General features: G+C 40.8%; 1 protein-coding gene across 4 annotated transcripts in view; it reads right to left on the bottom strand.

Annotated features, from left to right (window-relative positions):
- Positions 1-13,693, bottom strand: part of LOC103099968 (maestro heat-like repeat family member 5) — a 108,963-nt gene that overhangs the window by 77,120 nt on the left and 18,150 nt on the right. For 3 of the 4 annotated variants that reach the window (XM_056820743.1, XM_056820744.1, XM_016431922.2), the window contains exons 4-7: positions 9,691-9,783; positions 4,950-5,066; positions 2,755-2,874; positions 1,023-1,169 (exon numbers count right to left, since the gene is read on the bottom strand). In XM_056820743.1, coding sequence (XP_056676721.1) covers positions 1,023-1,169; positions 2,755-2,874; positions 4,950-5,066; positions 9,691-9,783 — 477 coding nt within the window. The remainder of the gene's footprint in view (positions 1-1,022; positions 1,170-2,754; positions 2,875-4,949; positions 5,067-9,690; positions 9,784-13,693) is intronic. The other variant, XM_056820745.1, reaches the window with a different exon arrangement.

The raw sequence follows: 13,693 nt of genomic DNA, 5'->3' as shown, positions 1-13,693 counted from the left end.
TAAAAATAATAATGCCATTATGTCTCATTTTATACTTTAAGCTTTTCAAAGAGCTTTCCAAACAACTCTAAGGGACAATGGATGAGCATATTATTATTCTTCCCATTTTATGGATGAGGAAACTAAGGCACAGAAAGGAGAAATCCCTTGGCTCAGGTTACATATCTACTTACTTCCCAAACTGGTTCTCAAATCCTGATCTTCTTACTCCAAGTCCATGACCTTTCTATTATATCAGGTTTCATGACTATGGTTGCTCACCCTGGAATAATAGAATGACTAAGCTCTCCTTTTTCCAAATTCTTATCTGATCATGTTGACTTTGAGTCCTACACAGTTGTATATTACTTTACAAGTATTTCACTCTTTAATGTGTTTCTTTATAAGTCTTATAAATTTTCATTCTTCAATGCCTCATCTCTCATGTAGGTAGGAAAGGGGATACTAGGTTTCCTTCTAACCATTAGAACCCAAGGCTGAACATGTGTATGTATATATATATATATATATATATATGTGTGTGTGTGTGTGTGTGTGTGTGTGTGTGTGTGTGTATGTGTGTGTGTATAGTCACATATAGTATTATATGTGTTTATATAACATACATATACATGCATATGCATATGTAAATGGGTATGTGCCTTCCAGGGGCTTTATATCTAAGAGGCAGCTATAGAACAATGTTCTTGGACCATTGATCTTAGGTTCAGAAGATGTGGATTGAAGACCCAGCTCTGGCAGTCAGTAACTAACTACTCCTGTCTTTATCTAATTATCTCCATCTTGATCACTGCAGTCCTTGTCACACAGTTGTTGTGAATAATAACAACAATTAATCATGGATTATGGAAGCCATTATTAATACTAAGTGATAGATCATCACTGTTGGTATCAATTCCTCAGAGTTAGCTACTAGGGCTGTTATTCACAAGGGGCCCCAATGGTTGTTTTGGCTGCAAGGTGATGATAAGATAAGGGGTGATGGGAATTCTCTGCTCAATGGAGGAAGCAGAGAAGCTTACATATTTGCTGCAGTTGAAGTAGTACACCATCCTGGAGGTGATGTTGTCTACCCATGGAAGAATGATGTTCTTGGCATGGACCACCATCTGTCCATAGCATAGCAGGGCTGTACTGTTTGCCCACTCCCAAGGCACGTCATGAATGCTCTGATGCAGAAAAAGAAGACAAATATCAAGTGGCAGAAGGAGGACCTGACTGGAAATCAGGTGACCTGGGTTCTAATCCTAACTTTGCCACTGACTCACCCTTTGGCTTTAGGCAAGTCACAGAACCACAAACTGTTAGAGCCAGAAGACACTGTAAGCTACCTGTACTTCACTTCCTGTATAATTCATGCTTACTCTTATTCCTTCATAGGATTCCACCCCACCCCCATTTTATACAAGAAGAAACTAAAGCCCAACAAGAGAAATTAATTGATTAGGATAATACAATGAGTTAGGACTTTAACCTTGACCCAATTCCAATCCAGTACACTTTCTACCAAGTCATAATCCATTAAGTCTCAGTCTTTTCCTCTGAAAAATGGAGATGATATTTTTGTTCTATCTGCTTCATAAGACAGATTGAGGATCAAATGAAATCATGAGTTTTCTTCATAGGCTCATGGATCTTCCCTGATTATTCCATGGCACTTACAGTAGAGTTGGGAATATGAGGCAGATGGGTTAAGGTCCTGAAGACTTAGAAAGTAATGTGGGTATTTTGAGATAGGAAATGGCACAGTCAGATCTAGAGCTTATCACAGCTCTGCTTTTGCTTTGCTGATACACGAACCCCAACAATGGCTCTCTATTGTCTATAAAGTCCAAACTCCTCAATCTGTCATTTAAGACCTTATATGATCTAGCCCCAACTAACCATTCTAATTTATCTCTGCTACACTATAATTACTAGGCAGAGGTTCTCAACTTTCTTTTGGAACCCTTTGACAGTCTAGTGAAACCTATGGACCTCTTCTCAGAATAATATGAAATGTATAAATAAAATACATTGGCTCATAAAAGAACCCAAGACCAGTGAAAATTCTATGTGTCATTACAAAATGTATACAAGACATAAATAGTCCCTTCCCTCTCACAGTTAACATTCTAATAACAGGATATGATAAAGCAGAAAACTACAGTAAAAATAATGCATCATAATCTCATTATAAAAAAGGGAAACCAAGAGTTAAGTAAAGTTGAGGAGTAAAAGACCAGTGTCTTTGCCAGTAGATTTCAAAATATCTCCCCTTATTTCCCAGGTTCAACTTTTCAATCTTTCCCCATTCATTAAGGCTCAGTTAAAGTGTTATCTTCCTTGATTTGTCCCACATATATCCTCTACTATGGTGTAATTCTATAAGGTCTGTATTATGCCTGATTTGTCTCTGGGTTGTGACAGCCAGTAAATGTTGAGTTGTACCAAATTGAATTGAATTCTTTTTTTAACCCTTACCTTCCATCTTAGAATCACTAGTGTGTATTGGTTCCAAGGCAGAAGAGCAGTAAGGATTAGGCAATGTTGGTAAAGTGACTTGCCCAAGGCCACACATCTAGGACACGCCTGAGGGCAGATTTGAACCCAGGACCTCCCATCACCAAGCTTGGCTCTCAATCCACTGAGCCACCTAGCTGCTCCCCCATCCCTGCACTATCTTTCTAATATATTCCTTATCCTCCTGCATAATATTGAAGAAACATGGTAGGCCAACCTCAATTTCAATCTCAGAGTTCTGATTTACAGTACCTTGGCATTACTGGTCATTATACTATGCCTCAGTATTCTAGTTTGGCCAAAATGCTCCAAAATCGACCAGACTGTTTCAAAGTGGATAGAGGATGCCAGCCCGATTGCTAGTGCTATGCCCTGTAAAACATAAAAATGAGGATTCGTTTTAAGGAGTCTCTCTGTCCTGACTTTCCCTTCTCAGAGTTCCCTAGAAAGTCTTCTCTATGCTCTCTGTAATGATAAGCTGAATGCTTCCTAGTGGAAGGAGAATGACTTCTGATTAGCTAGGATCCATTTTTTTAAACCCTACCTACCATCTTAGAATCAATGCTATGTGTTGGTTCCAAGGCATAAGTAAAGGCTAGGGTCACCTGGCTAGGAAGTGAAGTTGGGATAATTTTGAGTGACACTACATATTCTCATAAAAAAGGATGTTTGAGGACTTCAGAGAAAGAGTTGGGAGACAAATAGGTCACAAGAGTGAAAATGAATCGTAGCCCAGAGATCAGCTTTCAAAAAGGCCAGCATACCAGGAAGCTGGTTCCCCAACATACCCCCTTGACTTTTAGCACTTGAAACCCCAGAAACTGCTGAGTGTAGATATATTCCCAGTGAGATCATTCTTCTTCCTTGTTGAACTAAGGTATTTTCTCTATCTATTAGCTGAGGAGTTTTTTTGGTCAGTTCTAATCTATATTACTTCCTCAACTTCTCTTTTCTGTTTTGCTTGGATTCATATTGGTCTTTTGTACCACCAGCGTCCTGGTGACAGGCAGTTAAGCTGGAGATATTACTCTAATACTCTCCTCTTAAGAGCAATCTGGGATGTACATTTTATGCTGAACTATTATACCCCCAGACTTACAGATATCTGAGGCAGAGAGAGGCAAGAGAAGGGGTAAAAACCAAACCATAGCCTCCTTCTGCTCCCCACAAAGACAGAAGTTGTAGCATCCTTTGGGGAGAGGTGGGCCAGATCTCTGATCAGATATCTAGTAATGCCACACATGAACCAAGTCATCTTTTATGTGTTTAGACACCAACCACATACACACTTTGCAAAAGAAATGTAATAATGACAACATACATTTATATAATATTTTAAGGTTTTACAAAGCATTTTTCCAAGAAGACTGTAAGAAAGGAAATGCAAATATGATTTATAGATTTATAATTCATCATTATGGATTCATAGAAATGAAAGGACTAGCCTGTAGTCACACAGCTAATGAACATTGGAACTAGGATCCAGACTTAGAAGGTCATGTAGTTTAGTAGAAAGAACTATGATTTAATCAAGTTCCAGGAATTCGGAGTTTAAATTCTGTCTCGGGCATCCAATAACTATAAAAGTATGGAAAAATCAATGCATAACTCAGTCACTTAATCTTGCTCATTTTCCAAATAAAGATAATAATACCTTACCTGTTCTAAGAATGATACATGCCTCAAAATGTCAGTTATTATTGCTATTATTCACATATCACCTGATTATACACTTTCTACTACACAGTCTCTCAAAAACATTAATATAATAAATCTTATTTTGAAATGTAGTTCTCACAATACATCTATGAGAAAGGTAGTATAAATTTTATGTCCATTTTAGAGGCCAGGAAATTGAGTCTCAGAGAGGTGTAGTGACTTGTCCAAGGTCACACAAATATTAAATGACAACCCTGGGGATGATGGCAGGTCTAGTTTTTTCCCTGCTACCTCTAAGCCTAAGTAGAGAAAACCTAGCATCTGGCCTAAAAACCTGACATCAAGCCTAAACAGGATCTCCCCCTCCCTAAGTTGTTATCTTTCACTGTGATTCTGAATGCTCAAAATAATTTGTCACAGAATAAGACCATAAAGGAGAGAATTTTCTCAAACTAAAAGAATATATATTTATTTTCTTTTTATTGTTACCTTTTACTTTTACATAAAAAATTAAATCCTTTCCTTGCTCCTTCCCCAGCAAGCCTTCCTTTTTTTTTTTACCAAAGTGGGGGGGGGGAACAAAAAGAAAACAGTTCTGCAAAAGTAATCAATGCACCATTTTCATAGCCATTGACTACCATCTCTGCAATGAGCAGACAAAGGGGTGGACACTTGTTTTCTTAAAGTCATATTCCAAAGCACACTTTTTTGTCCTCCATGTGTTGCACTCCAGGCAATTACCCCCCTTTGTCCTGTAGTCTTGGAGCTCAGGTGCTCCAACCACTCACCTCACGATGACTCGCCAACTGGTGAGACAGATCTAGGAGTCCTAACAAGTGTTTCTTCAGGTCAATGTTCTCTGAGGACTCTCTGAGGATCAATCCATAAAAGTAAAAGAGAAATTTCTGGACATTCATGGAGGGAGGAAGAAAAGTATAGAAGATTCTGTTAGCCAACCTGACAATGAGCAGCTCCATTCGGGTCCCAACCCCTATGAGAGGAAGGAAGGCAGAGTGCACAAAGTAAACAAAATTTGGCAAGAACATTAACACCTTCAATCTCCTTTCATTGTATTTTCCTAACCATCCCATCCTGTCCTCTATTTTTGATCCCTCTAGAGCCCAGAGAAAAGTCAGGGAAGCTAACTGGAAGAGGTGGGCAAAGGGGGCATTCTAGGTAAGGGGTTCAGCCAGTGAAAAAGCAAGGAATCAGGAGATGGGGAATCCACTGGGAGACATAGCAAGAAAGGCCAGTGAAGCTGGATCCTAGAGCAGAAGGGAGTAAAGTGTAAGAAGACTAGAAAGGTGATAAGGTGCCAGGATGTGAAGGGCTTTAGAAACCAAGCATAATATATAACCCACTAGAACTGCTTCTCAGCTTTGGGAGAGGGGAGGGAAGAGGGTTGGGAAAGATCAAGAATCATGTAGCCATAGATACATATTCTAAATAAATAAAACCTTAAATGAATTTTTAAAAAGGAGAGAGAATCTCCAACTTAAAAACCAAAAAAAAACAAATATAAGATGCTATGTTCAATTTTATATGATAATAGAGAGTGGTTTGACTTTATTAAGTGGGAGGTAGGGATGCTATGGTCAGATCTATCCATTAGCAAGATCATTTTGGCAGCTGAGTGGAAGATGGCCTTGAGTGTAGAGAGACTTAGGCAGGGAGACATAATAAGCACTTAATAAATAAATGTTACCTTCTTTCCTTGCCTTGCTCAATAAATATCAATGGCTCCCACTTACCTCTAGAATCAAATACAGACCCCTCTGTTTAGACTTTAAAACTCTTTACTTTTCCAGCCACAGCATCACTGACCCCCTTCAGATACTCTAGACTCAGCTACACTGACCTCATTGTTTCTCATACATAGCATTCCATCCCTTTCTCTTTGCCTTTACACAGATGGCCCAAAAGGCATTTCCTCTTCACTTGCCTCTTAGAATTCTGTGTTTCCTTCATAGTTTAATTCCGATATTTTCTATGTGGAATTGTTCTTCATTCCCTCAGCTATTAGTCTTCCTCCTCCCCAATTACCTTGCATTGTTTTCCTCAACAGAGTTTAAATTAATAAAGGATAAAGACTATTTCATTTTTGTGTTTGCATTGCTGACCCCATGCCTAGTCAACTGGAATGCAATAGGCACTCAACAAATGTCTGTTAATTTCTACATTGATTTTGAAGAAATGATTCAAGATATAGAGATATGAGGCCTCTAAAACCTATCTTGTTACTTTCTAGCTGAACTGTATCACTCGCTCTTCCCAGATTATGCCCTCCCTCTTGTCCACTTACATTCACAAAGGCCATTCTTTGTGCCAAAACACACTCCTTTCTAATCTCCTTGTTGATATGTTTCCTTTCCTTCAAAACCAAGGCCAGTGTTTCCCCCTCCCCCTTCAGGGAGCTGTCAATGATTACACCAGCTAAAAGTGATTTCTCCTTCTTAGCTTAATGTATCCAAGTTGCTCTTTGGTTCCTGCCACATTTTACTGTGTCGAATTTATTTGCATACATGTTATATATTGCCCTAATAGAGAGAAGAGTGCACTCTCGTTTTTTAAGTCTTCCCTCCCCCAACACCAAGAATGGTTTTTAATATTTTCTTATTTAATGGAATTGAATTATAATAACCAAGCACCAAGCATTTATCAAGCACTCGTTTTGAGTCAGGCACTGTATAGAATGGGAAGGGGGTTTGTAACAATTAAAATGGGTTTGACAAATATAAGAATTTTTAAAAATTGTGGTCACCATTTATAATAATTAAATATTATGTCATGAGACTGTTAGTAGCTTTAGTAGCTTTATTACAGTGAAATGGTGATAGTAAGAGAGGGAAATGTAAAATACCCTAAGTCTGGGTTGAGTGCCTCTAGACCACAAATGCAAATCTGAATGTGAATCTCACCAGCCCACAAGAGTGTCTCCAGCCAGCCATTTCAACAAAGACATGGATGGATGAGGCTGAGCCACAAAGGGCAGTCTCTTACGCCAAGGAAGCAAGAGTTGCACTGGAGTAAGTGTCCCTCTTCAGCCCCAGTCTCCAATGAAGAAAGCTGAATCTTCACCAGAATCCAAAGTCCAAATCAGGAAGCCCAAATCCAAAGCCTCAAAAGACTCTGAGCCATCCAAGACATTGATCTGCTGAGGAGCCATAAGATTGCCACCATGGATTCAAGGTTTTCTATTCTGTTAATTATTTCTTCTGTGTAGGTTATTAATTCTGCTTTCCTAATTCTTATTTCTTTTTAAACCATTCAGGGATAGCCTACTATGATTCCATGCCCTCTTGGGAACCACAGGGCCCTCTACTCATCACATGCTGATTCATTTTCCTCTGGGTGGCAATATTTGTTCATAGATGTCTGGACTCATTGAGATGATCTGGAGGTCTTATTCCCTTGTGTTATTAATATCTCCCTTGGTGGCTTATCCACTTTGCTCAAGGTCATGAATGAGTTGTTTGTCCCTGAGAGATTTCTTCGGTAATTACAGTCTCTTTCCTTTGTATCCCTCTATTACCCACTTTCTTACTCTTTCTCTTTTCATTGTGCTTTCCCCAGAGGCTGACTTCAAAGCTACCTGGCCTTCTCCCATGCTAGACAATTCATGCTTCACTGGCCTTAAATCCCCAACTCACTTTAAAAAAAAATCCTAACCTGCCATCTTAGAATTATTATTGTGTACTAAGGGCTATGCAATGGGGGTGAAATGAGTTGCCCAGGGTCACACAGGTAGGAAGTGTCTGAAGCCAGATTTGAACCTGGGACCTCCCATCTCTAGGCCTGGCTCTCAATCCACTGAGCCACCCAGCTGCTCCTCTACTGACTTCTTAGGGGATAATGCCTGATGGATGCTAGGCCCCTTTTTCTCAGGCTTAATGGAGTATTATACACCCACAGTCCTGCCCTGGTTCTCTCCCTCAATGTTCTAGATGAGCTCTTTCACAACATAGAACAGGCCCAGACAGAGCCAGTTTCTGTCTTCTGATTTCCTGGGGGTGGAGAGTGGGGAGGAATGTGAGAAAAGTTTAATTCTATTGCAGGCCTACAAGTCTTTGTCCCTGTTTATTCAGCCCTGCCAGCAAGTGGTGGCTGGTAGGGGAGAAGGCATTGACTGTTCATTGAATTGTTCCACACTTAGGGATCTTGATGTCTTGACCTTGGAGACTTCTGGTGTTGCCTTATCTCTTGCGCATAGTTCCTGTTATGGAGAGGCTGAAGAAGGTGTGAGGATTGGATAAAGTGGCTAGTTCTCCATCTTGTTTGGTCACATGCCCCAGACCAGAGCCCAGGACTGAAGGAAACCAGGGACTCTGAGAAGAGGGAGTGACGCAGGCATGCATTAGGGGGTGGGAGACAACCACTGTGAAAGTACAGAGGCAGAAGATGAAACATTCTGTGTGTGTGTGTGTGTGTGTGTGTGTGTGTGTGTGCATGTGTGCATGCCCAGAGGCTAAGAAAGCAAGTCATGTAGAATAAGGCTGAAATACCAGTGGAGAAGGGTTTCCAAAGCCAAGTAGCAATGGGGAGCTGCTGAAGATTACTGGCGAGAGCTGTGCTTTTGGGGTTTCATTTTGGCTGCTCTGGGTCAGATGGATGAGATTCAGGGAAACCAAAGAGGGGCCCATTTCACCGAGAGAGAGAGAGAGAGAGAGAGAGAGAGAGAGAGAGAGAGAGAGAGAGAGAAGAGAGAGAGAGAGAGAGAGAGAGAGAGAGAGAGAGAGAGAGAGAGAGAGAGAGAGAGAGAGGAGAGAGAGAGAGAGAGAGAGAGAGAGAGAGAGAGAGAGAGAGAGAGAGAGAGAGAGAGAGAGAGAGAGAGAGAGAGAGAGAGAGAGAGAGATGAGCGAGTGCTCCACAGTGTCAAAGGCTGCAGATAGTTTGAAATGGATGAGAAAAAGCCAGAGCTGGCAATCGGGTCATGGGTAATTACTCACATACACAGACTGAGTAAGCCCTGGCCACTATGGACGGCTTCAGATCTATACTGTGCTTTCCTCTCAACCATCCTGCAAGGCAGGGAGTACCTGTATTATTATTCTCATTTTGAATCTGAGGAAAGTGGGGCTCTGAAAACTTTGCCCCAGATGGTTAGCCAGACAGGGGTGACAGATAATGCTGTCTCTCTATGTGCTTTTACTTACCAGATTTTGCCCACCTAGAATGCCTTCCCCTCTCCCCTCTGTCTAACTCCAAAGTCCCCGAGCTTCCCCTTCCCCAAGAAGCTCTCCTAAGCTCTACCTGTCCTCAAGAACCCTCTATTTCTATCACTTCTGTAACACTTTCAATCCACCCCACATCACAGAACATTTAATTGTGTCCTCCCTTTCATTGTTCTCTCCTTGGTTTTCTCTGTGTGTTTTGTCTCCCTAGAAGAAACTGGTCCTTTCCGGAGGGTGGGACTCAGGCCTTCTTCTTCCCTCTGCTTTCTTCCTAAGCTCCCTTGCCTTCTAGACCCTCCAGGCACCCAGGAGACTCTGAAGTCTTTAGGCTGATTCGGCTTCTAGCCTTCTCACTTACCCTGTCCAGGCAATTTGTAGAATCTGTCATTATGGAAATGAGATCCTGGAGGTAGGTGTTAAAGATCCCTATTGAGAGGAGCTCAGGTTCCACCTGCAGGCCAAGCACATGCCTTATAACAACAACAACAACTAGCATTTATATAGTGCTAATACTGTTTAGCACTTGCAAAATACGGTAGCTTTGTTTTCTCATTTGAACCTCACAATATAACCTTTGAGAGGTAGGTGCTATCATTATCCCACATTTACGTATGAAGAAACAGAGGCCAGGAGGGGTTAACTGACTTTCCCAGGATCACACAAGCAGTAAATAGTTGAAATAGGATTTGAAGTCAAGTTTTCAGAGCCAGGGACCTATCCACTAATCCCCCTAGCCCAGCAAGTATGGTAGAGCCTTCGCCTATCCCTAGGAATCTCTAAGAGACTATAGAAAGTCAAGCAGCCTATCCCAAATTATCTCCCTCTCTACACCACCTTACTTTCATCCCCAAGAACTGCAGATGTGGGACCTGAAAGGGACCTGAGAGAGACACCATCAAGCCCAATCCCCATAATTTTTAGAGAGAGGGAGCTGAGGTCCAGAAAAGGGAAATGATTTTCTCCAAAGTCATAGCCACAACATGACTAGGATTCTGATTCCATGTCTAACACTCTGTCCTTTCTGTTGTCTCATGGTGCCACCAAAAGCAAGAACAAACAAAATAACTTTATTAGCGGGCATCAAAAAGGGAATAAGTCTGTCCAATCTAGTAAGGCTGATTCCTGAATGACACTCGCAAATTAGACTACTAGGTGCCGACTCAAAAGTCTTCCTACCTTGACCCAACATAGCTTCGCTTCCACTGGCATAGCCTTCAAAAACTCAGAGTCAGCTCCATTCCAGAATGAGCCATTATAAAAGGACTATGGAACAACAGGCTTGGAGAGAGCATCATTTTCTGGGGGGAGGGAGGGAACTCTGGAGATGGTTTTAGAAGGTCTTGGTTCGACCATGGTGTGATGCTGAACAAATCCCTTAAGTTCTCAACCCTAATTTCTTCATCTGTGAAATGAGAATAGTAATGTTGTACTACCTATAGTATAGGATTTATTTTTTATTAATAACCATTTGGAGGGCACCTAGGTGGCTTAGTGGATTGAGAGCAAGACCTCGAGATGGGAGGTCCTGGGTTTTAAAATGGCCTTAGATACTTCTTAACTGTGTGGCCCTGGGTAAGTCACTTAGTCTCCATTGCCTAGCCTTTACCATTCTTCTGCCTTGGAACCAAAACACAATAGTGACTCTAAGAGAGAAGGCAAAGGTTTTTTTTTTTTTAATAATAATAATTTGTATTTTTAGTGAGCTATATAAGCTATTATTATCATCTATAAAATGAGACTGATGATATTTTATGTCCATGAAAGCAAGGAGTTTTCCTACTTGATTTTATAAATAATTGAAGATCATCTTTTGAGAATTTTCCACTCAATGACTACTCCATAAATATAGATAATTGAGCTCTTACCCTAACATCAGGCAGCTAGGTTGCCCAGTGGTTAGAGTGCCAGCCATGGAGTTAGAAGGGCTTTAGTTCAAATCCTGCCTTAGGTATTTATTAGCTATGTGAGCCTGGGCAAGTCATTTAACCTTGTGTGCCTCAGTTTTCTAGTCTATAAAATGAGCTAGAGAAAGAAATGACAAACCACTCTGGAATCTTTGCTAAGAAAACCCCCAAAGTGGTCATAGAAAATCATATACAACTAATTGACAAAACAACAATTCTAAAATCATTTTGTATGTATTTTCTAGATATCCTTATTGAACATTTTATTAACCACCAAAAGAAGGAATTGCTGTCTCATTTTTGTTTTAGCATCCCCCGTGCCTAACATTTGAAAGGAGAGGCGTTTAGAGCTTACATGAGTTTATAAAACTCCCAGTGAAAAAAATCTTTCTATCAAAATAAACTAGCCACCTTCTTTCAATTTTATAGTCTGAGAAAATTGCATGAGGCACTGAAGGTTAACTGATTTGCCTAAGGATAGCCAGGGTGCGTCACAGGTCACACTTGAACCCAGGTCTTCCTGAATCTGAGGCCAAGGCTAAGGCTCACCACACCCCTTGCCTCTCACCTGATACTTAGAATGAACTTAATAAATCCTTGTCAACTGAGTTGTCCTTTCCATATGAGGTCAATCACTGTCTGAGGCTAAACCAACACATATTCAGATCATAGAATTTTTGAGTTGAAAGGTACCTTGGAAGTCATCTAGTAGGAGGTAACTAGGTGGCTCAACGGATAGCAAGAGAGGCCTGGGGATGGGAGGTTCTGGGTTCAAATCTGCCCTCAGACATTTCCTAGCTATGTGATCCTGAGCAAATCACTTAACCCCCATTGCCTAGCCCTTACTGCTCTTCTGGCCTGCATTAAGCACATAGAACTGAGTCTAAAACAGAAGGTAAGGGTTAAAAAATATCATCTAGCAGTTATACTACTCTATCATTTTACAGATGATAAAGTCAAGGCCCAGATTAGAGGGAAGTGACTTATCCAAGTCATACAAGCAGTAATAAGAAGAGCTGGCATTCAAATCCAACTTTCTGGGTTCCTTCCTTTATACCATGCTCTATCTTTTATTCTCCTCTCTGAGAGGAACCACTGAGTTGACCTCTTCTTTATCTACAACTGATTTGTCTCCTGAATTTATTTATAGCAAGAATATGACTATGGCTCAGTTCCTACAGTTATTATCAACTTGATGATCACTGGACAAAGATTACACATCAACTCTACTAACACTTAAATTGATGTTGGTGGATAGTCTAAAAATAATGTGGTAGCCACCTATGTTCCCTTTTCCACCATTCTAACACAGTCATTATAAAAGAGAAAAGAGGGTCATTTTTATTTCATGATCACCGAGGCCAATAATTAATGACCTCATTGAGTTTTGATGTTGAACTAGGCTGTCTAGAAAGTAGGCAATCTGTCACTGATTCAATATTTAAGCTTACTTGAACCTGACAGAGTCTAACTGTGGATGTCCTAAAGGTGTCTGTCCTTGGCCCTCTTTTCTTTTCTTATTGCGTGATCTCATCAGCTTCTATATATCTAATTATTATTTTTAATTATGATTCTCAAATCAAACTTTCCTGCCCCAAACTCTCTACTGGAGTCCAATCTCACCACTCCAACTGCTTTTCCTACTTCAGGATGTCCAAGAAGTCCAATATGTCCAAAACCAAATTTATTATCTTTCCCATAAACTCCCCCCACATCTTCCCTATTACTGTAGATGGCAACACCATCCCCCCCTCCCCCAGTGAATCAGGCTTGCAACCCAAGAGTTTTCCTTGATTCCATAGAATCTCCCACTCCACCAAATCCAATTGGTTGCTAAGGCCTTGCAACATCTCTTGAATACTCTTCCTTCTCTTCCTTGACACTGCTACCTCTCTCGTACAAATCTCATCACCTCATAGCTGTATTATTACAATAGTCTGCTGATAGGTCTGCCTACCTCAAGCCTCTTTCCATTCCAATCTGTCTTCCATTCAGCAACTAAAGCATTTTCCTAAAATGTAGGTCCAATGACATCCCCATTCCTTCCCCTCCAGTTTCCCCACTCAATATACTCCAATGGCTTCCTATTGCTTCCAGGATCAAATAGAAATCCTCTGTTTGACATCCAAAGCCCTTCATAACCCAGCTCCTCTACCTTCCCAATCTTCAAACACCCAATTCCCTGACATATATTCTTTGACATAGGTCTTCTATATCTTCCACAAACAAGATACTTCCTTTCTCAGCTACAGTCTTTTTCTCTAGCTGTCTATGATAATGCCTAGAATGCTCTCTCTCTCCCTCCCTCCCTCTCTCCCTCTCTCTTTCGCTCTCTGTCTCTCTCTGTCTCTGTCTCTCTCCCTATGTCTGTGTGTGTGTGTGTGTGTGTCTCTCTCTCTGTCTCTCTATCTGTCTCTCTCTCTCTCTGTCTCTGTCTGTCTCTCTGTCTCTGTCTCT

Source organism: Monodelphis domestica, chromosome 3, assembly GCF_027887165.1.
Source record: "Monodelphis domestica isolate mMonDom1 chromosome 3, mMonDom1.pri, whole genome shotgun sequence".
NCBI lineage: Eukaryota > Metazoa > Chordata > Mammalia > Didelphimorphia > Didelphidae > Monodelphis > Monodelphis domestica.
Note: the sequence above shows the minus strand (reverse complement) of the source record. Positions and strands in the feature narration are given on the sequence as shown.